This window comes from Cryptomeria japonica, chromosome 7 (assembly GCF_030272615.1).
Source record: "Cryptomeria japonica chromosome 7, Sugi_1.0, whole genome shotgun sequence".
Taxonomy (NCBI): Eukaryota; Viridiplantae; Streptophyta; class Pinopsida; order Cupressales; family Cupressaceae; genus Cryptomeria; species Cryptomeria japonica.
Genome location: NC_081411.1, coordinates 523,826,184 through 523,847,268, shown reverse-complemented (window position 1 = coordinate 523,847,268; position 21,085 = coordinate 523,826,184). Strand labels below are relative to the sequence as shown.

Below are 21,085 nucleotides of genomic sequence, written 5' to 3'. Positions count from 1 at the left end.
ACTCCTAATTATCTATCAAGCAATGCATCTTGCCCTTTGATTCTTTCTTTCAAAGTCAATAAATTAGAGGCCTCTCACCCCATTTGGACATCTTCTATCATCATAGTGTTATGCTGCTGCATTTTCTATCTATTCCATCTTCATCGTATTCTTATGCTATCCATTTGATCATTCATTATCTCAATCATGATACCATGTTGCTTGTTTTATAAGCAGTCACATTCCATACATTAGAAGAGAAAACCAAGAGAGTATTGAGTGCAACTCTACTTCTTTATCTGAGGAGAAATGAATATACAAGGTAAAAGGTTCCATATTGTTATGAATCTGTATGTTATTACCCTTGATTATTTTTCTCGTTCCATGATGGGAACCTTGATGTATTTAGAGTTGCACGATGTCATGAGTTAGGCATGTTGATAAATCGTAGAGTTTGTAGAGTTTTAGCCTTTAGTTTATAGTGTATATAAATTTTTAGCTTTTAATTTTAAATCAATATCTATAAATTTATAAATAATTATTAATATTTTATATATTTAAGTTGTTTTTAATATTAAAGTTTATCTTAATTTTAAATCCTTTCACATTTAAATTTATATAAAATAAACTAAACATATATATATATATATTATTAATATTTTATATATTTAAGTTGTTTTTAATATTAAAGTTTATCTTAATTTTAAATCCTTTCACATTTAAATTTATATAAAATAAACTAAACATATATATATATAGGGTTGTCCGCTATCAAAAACATCCTGCAGATGCAGGGATGGATCGGAAATGTACCCCATTGTCCCGAAAAATGCTTTTTTTGTGAAACGTCTTGGATACATTTTGAAATTTCTTGGAAACAGCCATAAATGTCTTTTGATAGCTAGGAGATGCCTAGATGTCATTTGACCATCCTAGGGTAGGCTAGCCATCATCTACGACCCAACCAATAAAAAGTTAATTTTTTTTAAACACATAAATAACAAAAAATGAAGTGGTGGGGGGCGCCCATGTACACCCCTTTGCATAAAACCTAAACCTAAAAACAACATTATATCATCCAAAACAGAAAAGAGCTCATTTGTGTCATTTTGCAAAGTGTGAAGAGAGAAAAGAAGAAGCGCACAACTGTGAGTGAAAGAAAGAGAGAGGTGAGCAAAGGGCAAAAGAAGATCAAGTTTCCATCATTTGAGGTAAGTTAATGAATTTTTATTTATTTCTACAAATTCTTTTGCATTTTTATTGTTTTTAATTTTGTCAAAAATTTCAAATATTTAGTAGGGTTTTTTTGGTTTGTTCTATGTTTGCATTTGCAGCTATCATTCACATTTTTAACCAAAAAAGTAAAAACAATGAGCACTATTAGTAGCAATGAGGGTAGTGAGGGTCAAGAAATTGAAATTGAACATGCATGCCATTGTGATGGAAGTTCTTCAAGGAGTGTCAGTGTTTCAAACAATCCATTTCAATGCCCTTCTAGCCTCTTGAAAGATTATACAAAGGGGCCATTTAACCCAAAAAAACCACTTCTATAATTTGCAACAGCCATAGATTTCTAGTAAAAAAAATTCGGGGGAAGTAGAGAATGGCTGTGTCATATCTGCAAGGAGAGACATATAGGGGCAGCGACACAAGGGTTTATCCCTTCTTGTAGGCATACCTTGGAAAAACGAATTTTTTTGTAAGACCATAACATTAGCTTAGAAGGCTGAGGTGACTAGGTTGCACATGGAGGGTGAAGCCGAAAAAATGGAATACCAATTGGAGTCTGTGCAGTCTAATGCGTCATTGCCCAGTGCTGATGTTACTACTACTCTACTCCTTTCATAAGTTGCTAGTTCCTCTGTTATAGAAAGGAACTGGTCCACATATACCTTCATCCAATAAGTCAAGAGGAATAGGCTTACCTCTAGACGATTGGAGAAGCTGGTGGCTGTGCACAGTGCCTTGTGGCTCCAAGACTGTCAGACTTCTAAGTATCGTCAGACTCTAGCTACATGTTGGGATGTTGATCCTGAAGATACTACACAAGTTGATGATGATGAGAGACATGATATATTGCTTGGGCTTCCATTGGATCATGTTGAGACAACCTCTTATAGTGGTAGTGACTCAAATTCCAATTTTGATACAGTATTAGAAGAGGCTGATTAGGGACAGGTGCATAGTGCATATTTCTATATTTTTGTCATTTTGTTATTTTGTAGTTAAACTTGCAGCCATTGGGCATTTTGTTGTAATTTTAATATAATATAGATGCACATTGTCAATGAATGCAATTAAATTTTCTGAAAACTTGATTTATTTGCTCCTTTCTATGAATTAAGGTTCTATGATGTATATGATGATTGTCTTATCAATACTATCATATAAATATTTAAAATTTTCTCTATTTTTTAATTTTTCCCTATTTTTTTAACAGCTGTCCCCATAAAATGGCTCCCTCTCGTCCCCATCCCTGAAATGCATCCCCTTGTCCCCTGCTGTCCCTGTACTGGGAACTCAGGGTAATATATCAGGGGGTCTTGAAAAATAGACATATCTGTATTGGATAACGTATCTACTTCCGTGTCCATGCAACTTTTCTGACTACAGATCAGAGCTTTTGTACGTGGAACTAAGTGACTACTCATTTCACAATGCAGAACAACATATTCTCTACTGCCACATTGAAAATTCTGAACTACACATACAAATCCCACACATGTTGCTGCTTCCAAATGCTCACCTCAGATGTGCTTTCTTGTCTTTTCTATTGCAATTTTCATGTTCTGAGCAGCAAATCACCATAGTCCAATACACTTTGATCTCAAATAGGAATTGTTTGAGTCCCATAAGTTACAGCAATGAAGATGGAAAATCTCAGTGCCAGAAAGGCCTGGCACACTGGGTAGGGAATTCTAGATTTCTTGCTGTACAAGATTCAGTTTCAAGCTCATCCACTTCTAACCGTTACAATCCACAGTTATAAAATCTCTGTTTGATGCTTTGTACAGTAAAGTCCTACGATCCTATGGTTTTGTGATGCGTACTCGAAATAGTTTGTAGCTTTGTAGTGTTTTTTGTTCAGAATTGTTTCCTGTTGCTTTTTTTATACATCATTTTTATTTATGTTAATATTAAAGTACAGTCACACAGAGAAATCTACTGATCATTTTGTGCCCAACATTTTGTGGTTCACTGCTTTATGCTTTGCTTAGATTTATGTTTCACCCACTCTGGCATGGTACATATTTCTTTTGGACTAGTTTAACTTGCTAAAATGCCTTCTGCATGGATGAACTCAACTGTCTTCTGGGCATTACTGGTCAATGTGAAGTGTGGTCTTTCAAAACATTTAGAAGCATAAAATCCTGTTTATTCTCGCTCTGACAGTTTTGAAGTCTATATTTGAGTAAGTACTAAAAACTAAGAATATCAAAGGACAAATATGTTACGGATTCTGTATGTTCTCTGACTGTGTTGAATTCTATATTTCAGCAAGTACTAAAAGCTAAAAAGATTAATGGGCAATGATGTTACTTGTTCTGTATGTGAGAGTAAAGTATGGTCCAGGATACACAGTGACCTGCAGATAAAGAAATACTATTTATAAGATTGGAAAATTCCATGAACTGAGAAAAAAAAAAAGAAATATTTGATAGTACAAATAGAGATACCATGCTCATCGACCAATGCTTCTGAAACTGCCTGTGGTAACATATATTGAATGGTTTATCCAATCAGATTTTGGCCAACAAATTCATTACATACATCAAAGCTGGTTTTTGATGTGTTAATATTGAATCTTTCTTCCTGTTGTTAAATGTATTTCTTGATGGTCAAATTTTCTTCTCCTTATAAAACTGCTTTTAGAATGCTTCTTCATTGGATTATAATTAGAAATATGGAACTTCACCAATCTTTTTTATTGTACAACGTTTGATAATAGCTGGGTCTTAATGTGCATCAATGAACTTAAATGTATCTCTTTAGCTTTTGCAACACTCATCTCATTTTAAAGTTCTATGTGCCTTGTATTAATGATAAATTGCTTTCAAATATGACAGGTTTCAAAGTGATTCAGGATCTGAAAGATCTCTGGAAATAGATAGGGGTGGACTTGGTGAATATGTTTCCAGTTCTGATAGTTTTGGACGAACACCAAGTTCTATATCTTCTTCTGTCAGAAGAGGGTGGGAAAAGGGCTCACAGGGTTTGAAGAATATTGGCCGATCATTGCGTTTTGGGGTCTCAAGGGAAGTTTTTTCTGAAGACTTGAAATCATCTGACAAAAAAATATTTGATCCTCAAGACAAGTTCCTTCAGAAATGGAATAAGATATTTGTTATATCATGTCTAGCTGCAGTATCTGTGGATCCATTGTTCTTTTATCTTCCGGTCATTAACAACGATTCAGAATGCCTTGATATAGATGATAATATAGCAATAATTGCTACTGTGCTTCGGACAATCACAGATATCTTTTATTTAATGCACATGGCCCTTCAGTTTCGGACTGCCTTCATTGCTCCATCATCTAGAGTATTTGGAAGAGGAGAGCTTGTGATAGATCCTATAAAGATAGCAAAGCGCTACTTGTCAACATACTTCATAATTGACATTCTTGCTGTTCTTCCTCTTCCACAGGTATGGTTTTATATAATGTTATTGTAGCATAGTTTCATATTCTTTGTAACAAATGAATCATGGTTACTACTTGTTGTGACCATTTCACACATCGCCCCATTAGAATGGGGACCCCCTCTTTTCGTTTTTGTTTTTGCTTTCTCTCTGCTTGTTCTTCTCTCTGTTTTAGGGTTTTGAGTGAGTGAGTTGTCTGTCTGGGCTAGGGCTAAACCTTAGGGGTTCCTTTTGGCATCATTCAAGCTAAGTCCAGTCAAATTTTGGAGAAGTGTTAAATGCCCTCCTGAAGAATTGAGATTGTTAATATAAGGTAAGCCTTTCAGGGGAGTCAAGTAGGTCTTAGGTTAGGTCAAATAAAGGTTTTTGGGGTAAAGTCCAATTTTGACTAAGTGTTAGCATTTTGAAGGAGAAATTGTGTGTTCTTGCCTGGGTAAGTTTTGATCATTTTTTGGAAAGTAAGATGATGCCTGAAACAGAGAATTCGCTCTTGACCTTTGCTGAGGGTCCAGGGCGAACTTTATCCTAAGTGCAATTTCTTGTTTTCGATGGACTTGCTAACTAGTTCTTGGCCTTGAAAATGACCTGACTTTGCCTTGTGAAGTGGTTTGAGACTTAAAGTTTGAGCAATCTAGCATGAAAAGAGGATTTCGCTCCTGACCCTTACTCAGGGCCCAGGGCGAAAATATTGTTTAAGTCATATTTGTCACTGACTTTTCTAAACTGTTTTGTGCAGGGTCTCCCGGAAGGATGATTGGACGTTACTCAAGGCGATTGAAGTTGTGAAGACAAGAAAAGAGATGAATTTTGGAGACTAAAGGGAAAATCGCTCCTGACCCTGGCTGAGGGTCCAGGGCGAAATTTTGATTTCCCTCATTTTGCAGTGAAAAGAAACCAAGCTTTGAGCATGAAAGGGAAATGAATGACTTTCTCCACCCACTTGAAGGAGTTTTGACTTGAAATGATGGAAGACCTTGTTGAAAACAGGAAAATCGCTCCTGACCCTCAAAGAGGGCCCAGGGCAAAAAATCTTATAGAGGTCATTTTTAGCCTTTTTTGATCGATTTGTGATGTCAAAAGGCATGGGGGAGGATGAAGTGAGCATGATAAAGTATCCAGACTTGATTGAAGATGATGAATTGAAGGAGTTTCGCCCAGAAAATGAAAAATCTCTCCTGACCCTTGCTGAGGGTCCAGAGCGGAATTCTTTCTATGCACATTTTTTGACTTTTCGTGGACGTGGGAACTTATTCATAGCATGAAACAAGATGACATCTTCCCTAGCAAAGAAATTTTGAGATGAAAAGTGAAGTACTTTGGTCCAGATAGCAAAAATCGCTCCCAACCCTCAGAGAGGGTCCAGAGCGAGATTTTCAAATGTGCATTTTTCTTGTAAGGTTAAAGTGATTTTGATGATTGGAATGGATGAAGGAAAGCATGTTTTACCCGTTGAATATAATTTGGATGATCAACAAAAGAGGCAATGAAGCCAAAAATGAAAAATCGCTCCTGACCCTCAGAGAGGGCCTAGGATGAAAAACCTAATAAATGATTTTTTCATCCAAGTTTGAGAAAAGACAAGCCTAGACATGAGCTCGAAATGATGTTTAAATTGCCTTGAAGTGAAAAAGGATTGTTGGGAATGGAGATTTAGAAGGCAATTACAAAAATCGCCCTTGACCCTTGCCAAGGGTCCAGAGCGAATTTTCATGATTCTCTCCTTTGTTTGTGAAATTGAGACAAAATCTTGTGTGGATAGGAAGAGGACATGATCTTTTATGCCTTAGAGGCAATTTGGAGTCCAAAAGATGAAGGAATATGCCTAAAACTAAAAAGCCGCTCCTGACCCTTGCTGAGGGTCCAGGGCGAAAATCACAAAAACCAACATATTTCCTTCGAAATTGTGCTAAGGCAAGGTTAGGATAAGGCGAAGAGACCTCCAAAAGCATGATGAATATTGTTTTGCCTTTGAAACTTGATGATTTTGGTCACAAAATGAAAAATCGCTCCTGACCCTCAGAGAGGGTCCAGAGCGAAAATTTTGGAAATCCTCATTTTACCTTGCAACAACGAAGCAAATTTGGATGGAGTGGTTAAAGCAAGATCATTGCCTAGTGGCGAACAAAGTTTCAATGAAAATGATGAAGATTTAAGCCTAATTTGCAAAAAATCGCTCCTGACCCTTGCTGAGGGTCCAGGGCGAAATTGCCTTTTAGGACATTATTTCCTTCAAAATTGTTGATGAATTAACTCTATAGTGCAAGGAAATGGATCTTAGAAGTGACATTGAAGGGTCAACAGTCGAGCCAAAGTGGATTATAACTTAAAATTGAAAAATCGCTCCTGACCCTCAGAGAGGGTCCAGGGCGAAATTGACATTTCCACCTATTTTTCCTCACGCAAAATGTCAAATTTGAAGTGCAACACATTAACTGGATATCAATTTACCTTCCAGGAAATTTTTGAAGTCAAGATGCGAAGTATTCGAGGCTAAAATTAGAAAATCGCTCCTGACCCTCAAAGAGGGTCCAGGGCGAAATCATCATGAAGGTTTATTAAGCCTTGTTCAAAAATTAATATTCTCCAATTTGCATTAGATCGCCAAAATTGCTAATTTTGAGGCATTTGGAAAATTAAAATTAAATTAGCATTAAATTAAAGGCATTTTGGCATTTAATAAATTGATTTTAAGCCTTAGAAAATCGAACTTTTATTTTTGAGGCATTTAAAATTAATTTTTATTAAATTAAAATTGAATATAAAGCGCTCAAGGCACTATTTTGATTTTATTTTGCCAAGTCGGCCCCCTTTTTTGGAATTTTATTTATTTTTTTAACTCCTTTTTGCCAAGTCGGCCTAGAGGAAGCAAAGGGGTGAGCGCTCTATATATTGGAGGAGTTTTTCACATTTCAAATCATTCAATCATTGCCTTAAGTGCGAAATTGGAGAGCTAATTGGAGGAGCGAAATCTAGTTTGCTTGGAGCGAATTTCTTTCAAGTGTTGAAGGCTAGAAGGAAGTGGAGTTTATTCTTTTCCAAGCTAGAGGTGGCGCAATTCATTCAAGAGAGGGCTTTGATCTACACTTTGCCTAGCGAAATCTATTTTTACATCATTTCTTAGAGTTTAATACTCAAGAGGAGGTATGGCGAAATCATCTTGACACCCTTGTTTAAGGTTTGATTTTTACATTTGTTTTTGAAAAATCTAAGTGTTGCATTTTAATTAGGAAATGATAACTCAAGATTTATCATGAAGTTTCCTAATTAAAATCTTAAATCTTCCTTTTAAGTTTGATTTCTACACTTAAAGATATAATGCTTGAGAACTAATTTTGAAATGTTGTGTGGGTGTCAAGATGGCGACCCCAAAGGCAGGAGCATCTACTAGTCGCCCGGCTCTCATCAAAGAAGATCAGAAGAACGACGAATTGGAGACCAGGATCGTGTCCAAATGGAGCAATATCGGAGATACCAACTTGGGAAACTTCAATATGAAGAAGTTTCGAGAGGTCCCCTACATTGGCAAGCCATCACCTGTTGCGAAGAAGATAATTGAAAGTGGCATCATCAAGGCGGCAGGTTTCCCTCCAGCAGTCAAGTGTCATGAGTTGATGATTGAGTGTGCCCGCCACTATGACTCACAATCAAGATCGATCGTATCCAAGGAAGGGAACACCTTAGCTTACCTTTCAGAGGAGGCTATAAGTGAGGCTCTTCATCTTCCAGAGCATAAAGATATGATTTACAAAAGTCTAGAAGGAGCCAAGTCAATGTATGAAGATGATCCCGACACCTGTCTGAACCTCATCAACAAGAATTGGTTGCTCAAACGTCGTCCTCGCCTGAACAAGATTCCCAACACACCGCATAGGATCGACTTCCAGGAGGAGTACAAAGATTTGATAACTTTGCTTAATCGAGTTACAGGGGCTCCTCAAGCCTTCTACTTCGAAAAGTGGATGTTCTTCTTCATTCAAGTGATAGTCCAAGGAAAAGGAACGCTTCATTGGGCTAGAATTATTAGCAATAGTCTGGATGTGCAGTTGAGGAGACTAAGGCCTACCAAATCATTCCATATGAGCTCATATGTTATATATGCCTTGATCAAGAGTTTCGAGTATGCAGGGCTACCTCATAGGGGAGTGATCGGAAGAGGACCAAGAGAAGTGAGAGTTTGTGACTCTTATGTTCATCTACATCATCCGCTCAGAGGTGACTACAAGTTAGTTAATGATACCTTCACGATGAACATCACTAGGATATTGCAAGGTGGAATCCATAATCGACTATCTCTGGATGCGCAGGAGCTTGTGAAGAAGTATGGTGGATGGTTTATCCAGTTTCAAAAGTTTACATATATCAGAGTTCATGGGTGTCCTTCACCTCCATACATGTTGCCGAAATATCCGACAGACAGGATAGTACTACTTGAGGTAACCAGACAGTTGGCAGCTTGTGCAAAGGTATCTAGACACAAGTATGGAAATGGAGTTCCTGTACCTATCATATTGGGGAATTCAGTTGAGGTATGTCCTAATACTCAAGCTTCAGAGGATGCAGAGAAGGAATTAGCCTTGTATTCATTCACCTTCTTTGCCCCACGGGAGAATTTTGATCCTTATGGTTATATGGAGGAGACAGTTGCTAGGAAGTACGGACATGAGTTTTAGGTAGAAGACTTTTGGATGAATCTCTCAAGTGATTTAGAAGTTAAAAGGAAGATGCATTCCAGATTGCCTTTAGATTTCATCAAGAAATGCAAAGTTTACAGAGTAGCCGATCAGGCCCAGAACAATGGCAGATACCTCCAGTCATCCTATATGATAAAGAAGATAAAAGAGTGAAGATAGATTGGAACGAGCCTGAGATTTTAGACTTGAGAGCTTTGATGGCTCCGGTTTTATCATGTACTCACAGATGGGTGGATGTACAACATTAGAAGTTGAGAGAGTAGAACGTATCAATGACTTTTACTTTGGAGGCAAGACCAGAAGAAGGAGAAGCAAGCGTGAGTGAAGACACTTCTCATCCTAGAGGCACAAAGAGGAAAGAAAGACCTGAGAAAAGAGAATCTTCCAAGAAGAAGCAAGAGGCCAATCGAGATCGCCCATCAAGCACATCTTCTCGACATGGAAAGAAGGCAAGTCAAGATGGAGGTAAGGAGAAGATGGTACCTGAGGTTGATGAATCTATGGAATCCATGGTGCAAAATGATAAGCCAGACAAGGGACAGACACCTCAGCATTCATCAAGTCAATCTCCCCGAATTAATGAGCTACAAGAAGATCAGGGAAATGATGATGAAGTGACATCTCCCCTCCGAGAGGATGAACCACTGCCGAAGGAAATACAAGTTAGAGAAACAAGATCCGCCATCCCGGATTGGTTGAAAGAGAGACTGACAAGGGTGATTGTGATTGAAGAAGAAGAAGATGTAATTGATTTGGAGAGCCTTATAGGAAATTCTCAAGAGATAACAGAAAAGAAGAAGGCCACCAAGATGTCCAAGGTAATAAGAGATGAGACAGGATCCAGGAAATTGCAGATAGCTACACCAGTGGTGGACAAGTATGAAGGTGAAATTCTTGCAGATGAGTATGACATAGAAACATTTGAGCTTGGTCCACTCACTACTGAACAGGCAATGGATGAGGCAACCGATTCATTTGAAGCACTCAAGGAAGAAGTGGAAAAGAATAGGAAGCTTGAGAGAGAGGTCGGTGCTTGGAGAGGCTACTTTAGTCATCTCAATCAGCCCTTGAGACGTCAGGATCCAGCAGTATCTCCTTTACAAGCACTTCCTATTCAATCGGTTGGCGAAGCAGAAAGGGTCAAAAGCTTGGTTCAACTTATGAGTTCCTGGATTGATAAATCCCACACGGTAGCCGTTGAATTTGCAACAAGAATGATGAAGACAATTCATTGAGCTATCCAGGTCCTTGAGATTATTCATAATCTAATGATAATTGTAGCCGCTTTTGCTCATACTAGAGATGTTATCATTCCTGTCTTGCAAGTAATAAGGCAAACACCAAGACGGATCCTGGCACAAGAAAAGATAATGGATGGAGGAACTCATAACCTCCTACAGTGGTCAGCCCTGCTCCAGATGAAAGAGGTCCTTTTTGAAGACATCAACACCAAATGCGGTCAAGTTGAAGGTATCATCCATCCAATTCAGGATAAGGTGTTTGAAGTATTGTGTACCATCCTTGGCCGACGGATCGAGATTGAGACAGATGTGGACATCCAAGAGTTGGAGGATAGAGTCAAGGTCATCTTTTGCAAAGAGGAGAATGTCATCACAGATGAGCAACGAGACCTGATGTTCACTACCATGCTCCTGATTTTCACTACCATGCTCCTGATTGAGAAGATCAAAGAACTTGAACCTGGATGGGAAATAGCTCTTCTCATTGCTTTCGATCAGGTCATTCACTTGGAGGAACGAATGAAGAATCTCCCGGAGATTCCTATTGCTGAGATTGAAGGAATTGTGTCTAGATTCGTTGGATATGCTAAGAAAGAGCATAGGAAAGGGAACAAAGTTTTGGAAGAAAGGTTGTTATAGGATGATGTGGCATCTTAATTATCATTGGTCTATGTTTCCTCGACTTTTGTGCCAATTAAATATTTGGCTATGCATTTAATAATGTTCATCTAAAAGGGGAACTTTTTGTAACAAACCCTAATTAGGGTTTAGGTGTCAAAATCTCAGCCATTGATCTTCTTTCGATCTGGGCCGTTCATTGTAATTGAGGATGCTATATATACCCTCACTCATTTTCATTTTGTCATTAGAAATTGGAAGAAGATATTAGATATTAGAGAGAGATTAGAAGAGCTTAGAGAGAAAGTTATTGTGTAGCAAGATTGAGTAGTGAAGAAAGAATTTTGAACAATTGTTGTCCATTTGGCTTTGAGATCAATAAAATATTGAAGTTATGGTGTTTTATTTTAACACTTGTGGCTATCTTCATGGTTGTTTATCTTCTTGAATCATTCTTAGTTGAAGTAGTATTTAAGTTTGAAGGACGTGTTGTGCTTGATCTTTGGTGAGATTCATATCCATACCACTAGCTTCTTACTGATTGTAAGGACGCCTTGTGTGGTCAACTGGAGATATTGAGATTGCTTGAACATTCAATTATCATTGAAATACTGATATGTATCTTTATGATAGTATCTATAATCCTTGATGATTTGAAAAATACTAATCACCTTAGAAGATCGCATCAATTCGAGTAAAGTTGTAATTTCTTGGTGTAGCGTCGTAAATTGTACGCACTTGCTAGGGTTGTACAATTTCACACCTAGTTTAGCACCCGCCTTGGCGCATTTTGCATTTTGCATTGCATTTCCCCTTAGCGCTTAATTAATTAAATTAATTAGGTCTAAGGTCCTATTTTATCATCTCCCACATCATAAAGTTGGGCCCTTTCATTAAAGTGTGCCCCTTTCATTTTATTCTTCCAATACATCATTTAATCAAAAACCCTAATTAAGTCCTATTTTGAACTTGGGGGCTTGATTTCGGGGGTCAAAACATCTCGAAATCAGCTGTAACTTCGGGATTCGCTGTAAAATCATCATATCCGACGGCCCTGAAAATTTGGTGAAAAGTTGTCGGGACCATGGCGCTCGGCGTGCACATGGTCCCGGACATTTTTCCCGAAATTTTAGGAGTGCGATCCAATCATAAAATAAAGCTTAACCCCAAGAAATTGGCGGGAGATTCAATCTCTAGGTCGGCCAAAAGTCGAAATTAAGACCTAGGGTTTCATATATAAGAGCTCTCTTTCTTCATTTGAAAGGATGGGAATTTTGGCTTTGGAGGACCTTCTATGCAGCGAAAGAGCAGATCTTTGAAGACTTCAATAACATTCAACATCCATCCATCAAGCATTCATCAATTTCATTCATTTAGGGCTTGGGAGACATTGAAGAACAATAGGAGATTACCGACTGAAGATTGGCTTGTACTCCTCCCTTAAGGGTTGGGTATGATTTCATGTTGTTTTCATGTCTTTGCATAAGCTTCAATATATCCTTTATTCATGCTTTAGATCACTTTGCATCTTGATTTAGAGCATTTACATTATCATTTACAAGCAATTAGCGTTTACTTTCTAGGTTGCTCTAGTTTGCTTTCTTGCATTTAAGGACCTTGCACACACACTAGGTCTGCACACACAATACATTTTACAATACAACTTGGCTATTCGTGGAGGTGGAAATCACCGAAGCGGGGGTTTGACTAAGGCAAAACCCTATATAGCCGCCCATACCCTTTTCAGATATAAGTGCAGGTTTCGGGACTCGGGCGACGCCGCAGGTGACAGATCCGGGAAAAGCAGGTCAAGATAGCACTCCACACCAAATCTCAGAGCAAAAGACCAGGACAGGGGCGTGGGGCACCCTGGTCCTGCCAGGACAGGGGCGCTGGGCGCCCTGGTCCCTGGGACAGGGGCGTTGGGCGCCCTGGTCCTTCTGTCAGACAACAGTTTTCAGCATTTTTGACAGCTTTCCAGGTTGCAAAACAGCAGTTTCCGGAGCAATTTCAGGGGCAGAATCAGGACAGTGGCGCCCACGCCCTCGTCCCGAACATTTTCACTCAGATTTTAACTCCGGGTACACATTTGCATTCTTGTCTTGTCCTTGTGTTTACAGCTTTCCATTGTTTAAGTTCAATTCTGCAATCTTGTTATTAGTTCGTACTTGCACTTTGGGGTTAGGAATTGAACTTGCATCATTTCATCTTTCAATTGCAACAAAAGAATAGAAATCCTAATAGGTAGCCCGTGGCTCTCTCTTCCACAAGAAGAAGTAGCCAATTGTGTGATACCTCTAGGCTCTTTCGTATTCCACAAGTGTGTGGTTGAAAGTGAGATTAGGGCATGTTTGCTTAGTGTCACTTTTTCTCCCACACACTTGGCAATACTGAAATTGGTAGAATCTTACCAAGTTTAGCCTACATTGAGTCATTCTTAGGATTAGATTAGAATTCATCTCTTGAAACCCAATCTTTTGATCTTTTTTTGAGAATTTGTTAGTATTAGGAAAAATCCTGTTCCTGTAGTCGAGTGAGAGCAACACGGACCAGCTTTCAAAGTGCGTAAGACCCCTTGAAGAAACAGCATTTACAACGACCACTGGTGCTTATCCACACGTAGAGATCCTACAACGAAAAACCTTGAAGTCACCCTGATTGATCCTTTTCGCGATATCTTCAGCATTCAGAGGCTTTACTCAAGAGAGGATAAGGTACCCTTGGGTATTTTATTCTGTTTGATAGTGTACAAAATACACGTCAACACTACCACAGTGTACTTCTTCCTTATACTACGTATTAAAATTTAAGTTTTTTTTATTGGATATGTAATGGAATATATTACATAAACGAGTCAGAATAATGTATGTTACTTGAGAAACGTGACTTAATTTGTTGGAGATATTTTTAGTGTGAGAGAAGGCCCTTATTCAATAGTTCAATTCAAGTAGTAGTGATGGAATCATGTTTTATGGTAAAATCATGGGTGAATTCAAAACAAACTTTTATGATTGCTTAATCACATGAAGGTAATAAGCTACATGAGATACTAGGAATGGTAATGTCAATTGGTCAAATAGCATGAAACCTATTCATATGTTTGTACTTTGAAATGATTCTTCTGTATCTGAATTTTTTTGGCTTTATGAAATGCTACCTTGAAATTCTTATTGATGTTATGATGACCAAATATTTTCATCTCTTGGATTTCTGTTAGGCATTTGTTTGAGTAGAACATAAGCCTTAAACAACACAGTTGAGCCTAATTGGGTTATCTTTTGTAATTATCTCTTGAAGTAGCTAATTATCCCTTCATAGGTCTTGATAATGGTGGATCCGCCTACAGAACTTTTAAACATAAATCTAACCTTAATTAGGCCTATAATTCGTAAATTGATTTTATTCAGGAATTGATAATTAATTTTGGATAGAACTGTGAGCTTGTAGTTTCTTCTTAAGACAAGATGCATGAGAAACATCAGGGACACAAGCCAATCTTGGTTGGTCTGATGCATAAACAACTGTACTTATATTCTTGCAAACTTGATTGATTTGTAGAATTTTGATGATAAATGTATAATACCGAATATGTTTCTTAGATCAAAGAGTACCTTTATCAGGCGGATATACACACACATGCACGCACGCACACACATACATACATATATATGTATATACGCATATACATCTATCTATCTATCTATCTATCTATCTATCTATATATATATATATACATATACATGTTCATATACATGTACATATACATACACATACATACATGCATACATACATACATAGATACATACATATATACACACATACACACATACATACATACATATATATATTTGATCGATAAAACGTTTATTTTTATTAATCCGGAAAAACTTGTACATATCAAAATTTTAGGCCCATGTTTGCAAAACGGACGTCAGCAAAATCCAAAAACCCTTACATCCATATAGACAAAATTTTCCTCCTAACCCAGACAGTGCAGTATGAAACGGAATTTACAATACAAAAAGCAAAAATAGTGGTCCTCGTCTCCATCGATGCCCCCTCCACCACCTTCTTTCCTTTCGCATCCTCTGCATCTTCTTGTTCATCCATCTGCATTTCGCCCTCTGCCTCCTGTTGCACATATTCTAGTTCTTGCAACTCGTCCTTTGTTTCCACACTACCACCGAAGCTCTCACCAAGCAGTAGAAGTCGACTCCGTCTTGCCCGCCCCTTCCCTGTCGGTTGTCCATGCTTTCTCCTCGGGGGAGCTAGCAGGGTCTTGAGGGCACAATAGTCCTCATAGGGCCCCCACTTGACCACTTCCAGTCATGTTTCCTAGACGATGATAGAGGAAATGTACTGCTTTACCCCTCGTAAGCCAATCTGCGCCATTGCCCGCCTAATTTCTTTGTTGCATGTTGCACTCCAAACCAAGAATGGTCGAAGTGGGGGGGCAAACTCGCATACATGTATCCATCTCCCCTCGGGGCTTATGAACCTTTCCATGTCTTGCACCATGGCCATCAATTCCTCAAATCCACCCAACCATTCTTTCTTCACACATCTGTGCATAATTTCCTCCATCGAACGATGCGGTTCTAGCTCCAAACACCACGCCATGAACAGTGAGACTATGTCTGTGTTGGTGCGGTATTTGAACCCCCCTTCCAGATATTCCACCCCCAACATGATCTTCACTCTAGTCAAGAAAGTGCATTCCTCATACGCGAAGATGTTTGCCAGTCGATCATCTTTAATGCGGCCCTAGAATGCCACATTGTTTGCTAGTTTGTAGAGAAAAATTCGCTTCCATTTCGATTCCTCTATTCTGCAATTTATCCTCTGCCTTCACCGAGACGCCAATGCAAAAGCAAATAATTCCATTACCCCTTGTGTGGTTTATAATCGGCCCATCCGTCCTTCACCATAAATGCTCCTTTCAAATTGGTATTGGGGCAAGAAATGGTAACATCTCCCATGCAAATGGATATAGTGACAAGCTGGAGAGTTTTGATGTTCGAACTTCCTTACTCTGTCAATACATCACCCTCGACCAGTCATCTCTTGGCGCTACCAAGTTCCTCCTTATGCAAAACACATACCACATCTTCTCCCACCTCCGTCGTACACCAATCTGAAAAACATGGTGTAATTGCACATGTTTGGCTTAATTCCGCAAAATGATTTGGCCGGGTACCAAGATCACCTACCCGATTCAATTCTGCAGATCAACCTCCCTCCCATTATCCGACCACTTGATTTCATTTTGTGCGTACTCCATGACCATCTTTGCATGAAACTCTGCATCATTATTACCTTCCCTCAAAGTGTGAGAAATCTTGAAATGCGGGAATTCCTTTAGTAGGTTAATAATCATCTTGATGATCTTGTCAATTTGCCAATGAGTTGTCCCCCCTTTCACTAATGCTTGTGTAATAATCTTCAATGTATTTGACTCATTCTGAGTCTCTTAGCCATTTGCACTACAAGTAGGGCTGCATTAGCCTCTGCCAAGTTATTTGTTGTACTCCCCAGACCTTGTCCGCATTTTGCCAAAATTATCCCTTCATGGTTTCGAGCAACACACCTTGCCCCAGACTGGCCCGGATTTCCTCTCGTTGCTCCATCAAAGTTCACTTTGATCCACCCTTCATTTGGAGGATTCCATTTTATGTTATGTCTCTGCTTTGCAATAGGATCAACCCTATGAAGCCCATTAACGGGCCACACACACACACACACACACACACACACACACACACACACACATATATATATATATATATATATCAGCTAAGTCACAAGGAATATTGCTAAATAAATTTATTATAGGTTTGAAATAAAGTAAAACAGACATTAAAGGTTATCTTAAAAATATGAAGCAAATATATAATGTTTTTATTTCTAACTCTAAAAATCAATATAAGAAATATTAAATTCCATTTTAAAAAAGATAATAACACTAAACTTTATTTTTAAAAACATAAAACAAAAATATGTTAATTTTTTAATTTGAACTTTATAAACAAAATAAAAATATTAAACTTTATTATATTTAAAAACATTTGATTAGTAAGTAAATTCGAATAAAATCATATAAGCATTTTTTACTACTATTTGAAAGGTTTTTCTATAATGTTGTTGTGAAGTGTCTTTCTCAAATTTATTTGATCTTGTTCAAAAGGTTCATCTGTAGTCATGACTCATGCCCTATCACATTCAGTCTTCAGTCTTTACAAATCTTCAACAGCCGTGACAATCCGTCTACAACAGAGAATCTGTAGCCACAGCGATAGAAAACCCGTCTTCAACAAACTCAGCTAGGTGTCGTTTATAGAAAAAGAAATTATTAAACTTTAAAAAATGCTTTGTTAAAATATATTTTAATAAAAATAGAGTCCCATCTTTATCATACGCATTTTTAGACGAATTTTATTAATTTTTTACAAGTTTGCCGAATTTCAAACTTGAAGCCAAAATTCAGCGAATCCTGTGACTTAGTATGTATATATATATATGTATGTACATACTTATGTAGATACATGTATATACATTCACACACACTATATACAGATGAAGTTAAGGTGATATTTTCACCATCACTATACTTTATTTTTCCCCCTTGCTTGGCTATAGCTACACTTCCTGAATCTAGAGCTACTTGACCCTCCAATATAGTTCCAACAATACACTTTTTAGGTTGAACAAGTGGAATTGCTTGTCGCTGCATATTAGAACCCATTAAAGCACGATTCACATCATTATGCTTAATAAAAGGAATTAGGCAAACTCCAACAGCAAAATATTGGGAAGGAAAAATACTTCTGAAATGAATTTGGTCCCATGCAAAATTAAAAAATTCTTGTTGAAATTGAGCTGGATTAAATTGTTCCTCTAGAACCCCTTTCTTTAATGCAAGAGAATTTCTTGTAGCTATCTGATGGTATTCATCTTCTTTTGGTAATAGATAAACCATATTTTCTTTGTTCGATCTCTCAGATAACCTATGGAATGGATTTTGTAAAAAGCCGTAATGACCAACATTTATTTCTTCGAATGTCGTAATCAGACAAATACATCCATAATGACTAGGATGAATATCCTGTGTACAAAAAGTAGACATTTGACTTTTCAATCCTCCAGGGCCCGAAGAGCTCATTTTTCAACACACACATATATATATATATGATTTGGTTATGTTGGCCTGCAGCCCATAACCACAAAAAGAGTCTTTTCAATTTACAACCGATGATATTTTAGTAAATAAAACAACTTCAAACAAAGTTCATGGTTTGCAATTATCATACAAAACTATCTCCAACCTGCGTCCTTGGCTTGAGATCACCCCTACATCATGGATCTTTGCCTTTAATTCCTTCCTGTAATTAGGCACTGAATGAAGATTAGTATCCCTATGACTTAGCAACGTAAAGTATGTTTTTATTCTTTTAAACATAGTAAATAATTTTCATTTCTTGTGGTAATTAATGGCATAAATGGGCAATGAAAGGTAAATGGGAATAGGTACGGAAGGGATAGAAGAAATCAAAATAAAGCAGATTTTTCTCTCATCATAATGTAGTACTTACTACAACTTCCTTGCGATTCCCTTCACCCTAAAACTGGATTTCTTCCATTTTTATCAATTATTTTAGGTGTGGCATTGTGCTGGCATTTCCTCAAACAATTTGTATGCAGCATCCTTCCTTGCCTTTCCCTTAATTGTTTTGTACTTTAGCTTCCCTCTTTGTGATGTGCACTTGTAAAACCATTAATTCACACTATCTTTCTGTTTTACATGACAAACATTAGTTTTCTTGTCATTTAATTATTCGGCATCTTCAATCTCCCAATCGTGCCAGTTTGAATGCAAATCTATGCAAATAGCAATCTTCATATTGCCTTGTCTCACTACACAATTATCTTCTTCATTCAGAAATTTCTGTAATGCTCAGCAGTTCTTCCCTTATTGAATTGACTTTTCCCACTTACTCTTTGATTCTGTTTTTTTTTTTTTTTTTGAGAAGTAAGTCTCTCAGACTCGTATCTTTTCTTGTAAAAAATACACATTGTTTGGACTGATATCATTTCACATAATATATCACTTTTCAAATTCTGAGTAGTAAGGACTGAATTAAAGAGTCTCTCAGACTCGTATCTTTTCTTGTAAAAAATACACATTGTTTGGACTGATATCATTTCACATAATATATCACTTTTCAAATTCTGAGTAGTAAGGACTGAATTAAAGTGTCAAGTGATTTGATTTTTCTTTTTTTGCATCCTCATAAGAGGTTTGGATCATTTGCAATGATGTCTTGATGAATCTATTCAATGACTCCTTGGATTGGACTGATTTAGCGGTTGGGCAGGAGAATTTGTTGTTTGCATATTCCTCTTCTTTACAAGGTTTTAGTTGTGAAATTCCATATCATATTGCCTGATGAGTTTTTGCTGTTCAGATAGTATAACCTGTCCTTCTGAAGTGCAAGAGGAAAGACATAAGCATCACTTTTTGCTATGACTTCTTGGGCAATGATAAAAGTAATAGAAAGGAAAATCATGTAGTGTATGCTTGGATAGGATATAATTCAAATTCATATAAGCATTCTTTGTTATGAAATAAATATGTCATTTTTCATGGCTGTAATCAGGTAAAATGCTTTCCACCATTTCCATTGTACTTGGTAACTTATGGTTTATATCATAACAAAAGAATCTTCCACACCTTCACAGATCTCATTTAATATAAATTGTACAGGTGGTTATCTGGATTATTATGCCAAGAATGAGAGGTTCAGCTGCACTAAACACCAAAAATTCATTGCGATTCATTGTCTTGTTACAGTACCTGCCCAGATTTATTCGAATATTCTCTCTTTCTAAAGAGGTAATAAGAACAGCTGGTGTATTGACTGAAACAGCATGGGCTGGTGCTGCATACAACTTACTTCTTTATATGCTTGCAAGCCATGTGAGTAAAACGTTTTCATGATAGTATACTCACCTTCAAATTGTATGTAATTTTTTCATTTGATGAGACTCCTGGGCACTGCTGATAGGAATATGAAAAAGACCAAAGTCTCTACTTTTACAATATCACATTATTTAATCTTCTCATCCACTCGAGATGCCAGTGCTTGGTATAAATGTTCAATATAGTGGTCAGAAAAGATTCCTGTTAGCATATATTATGCTGCATGCCTGTGTCCAAGATGTTCTCACTGCTGCTTGAATTAAGGCCATGATATAAGCATCACAGAGATTTCTAGATCTATATCTCAAATTCTAATCACCATATTCTTTTGTAGAGATGCATATTGCATATAGATTGTAGAAGGCTTTGCTATAGATTTCTCTTGGTATTTGTTATATTTTTTACGTGCAACTATGCTTTGGGCATTGAAGAATCTAAAAGATTGTCTTTAAGTAATTAGCTTTGAATTATTGGTATCTGACCCCTATGACCACTATTTTTTTGAAGGAAGTCAGATTGTCTGTTGTCTATAAGCTCTCAAAAGCTCTTGATTATTTAGTTCTTGTCAAAGAGGAGAAAAAGAGTTCTTTATAGGGGTCTTGAGGTTCTTTTTTTTTTGCAAAAGCTATTCTTTGGAGACAAGATTTTCTAAAAGCACTAAAACCTATGTTACCTGAGGACACGTCCCCGGGCTAAAATCCCCCGTCCCTATACCGGGGACTTGGGGAGGGCCAGGCGACATCCCCCCGCCGTCCCCAAAATTTCAAAATCTATGCGAAATGTCCCGGAAACTTGGGGACGGCAGTGATTCTCAAAGAGGACATCCCCCCATCCCCAGTATGGTTGGGGACGTCCCCTAACTGTCCTCCAGCCGTCCCACTTTTCCCAGCACATTTAAAAAAAATAAAAAAGACTCGAATGCTAAAAAAACATTTTTT

The 21,085-nt window shown here is 37.5% G+C and overlaps 1 protein-coding gene across 6 annotated transcripts in view; it reads left to right on the top strand.

The window, feature by feature from the left end:
• The window catches only part of LOC131061649 (putative cyclic nucleotide-gated ion channel 8), a 95,062-nt gene that overhangs the window by 44,156 nt on the left and 29,821 nt on the right, over positions 1–21,085 (top strand). For 4 of the 6 annotated variants that reach the window (XM_057995439.2, XM_057995438.2, XM_057995441.2 and 1 more), the window contains 2 exons: positions 4,047–4,626; positions 19,932–20,144. In XM_057995439.2, coding sequence (XP_057851422.2) covers positions 4,047–4,626; positions 19,932–20,144 — 793 coding nt within the window. The remainder of the gene's footprint in view (positions 1–4,046; positions 4,627–19,931; positions 20,145–21,085) is intronic. The other 2 variants (XM_057995443.2, XM_057995444.2) reach the window with 2 other exon arrangements.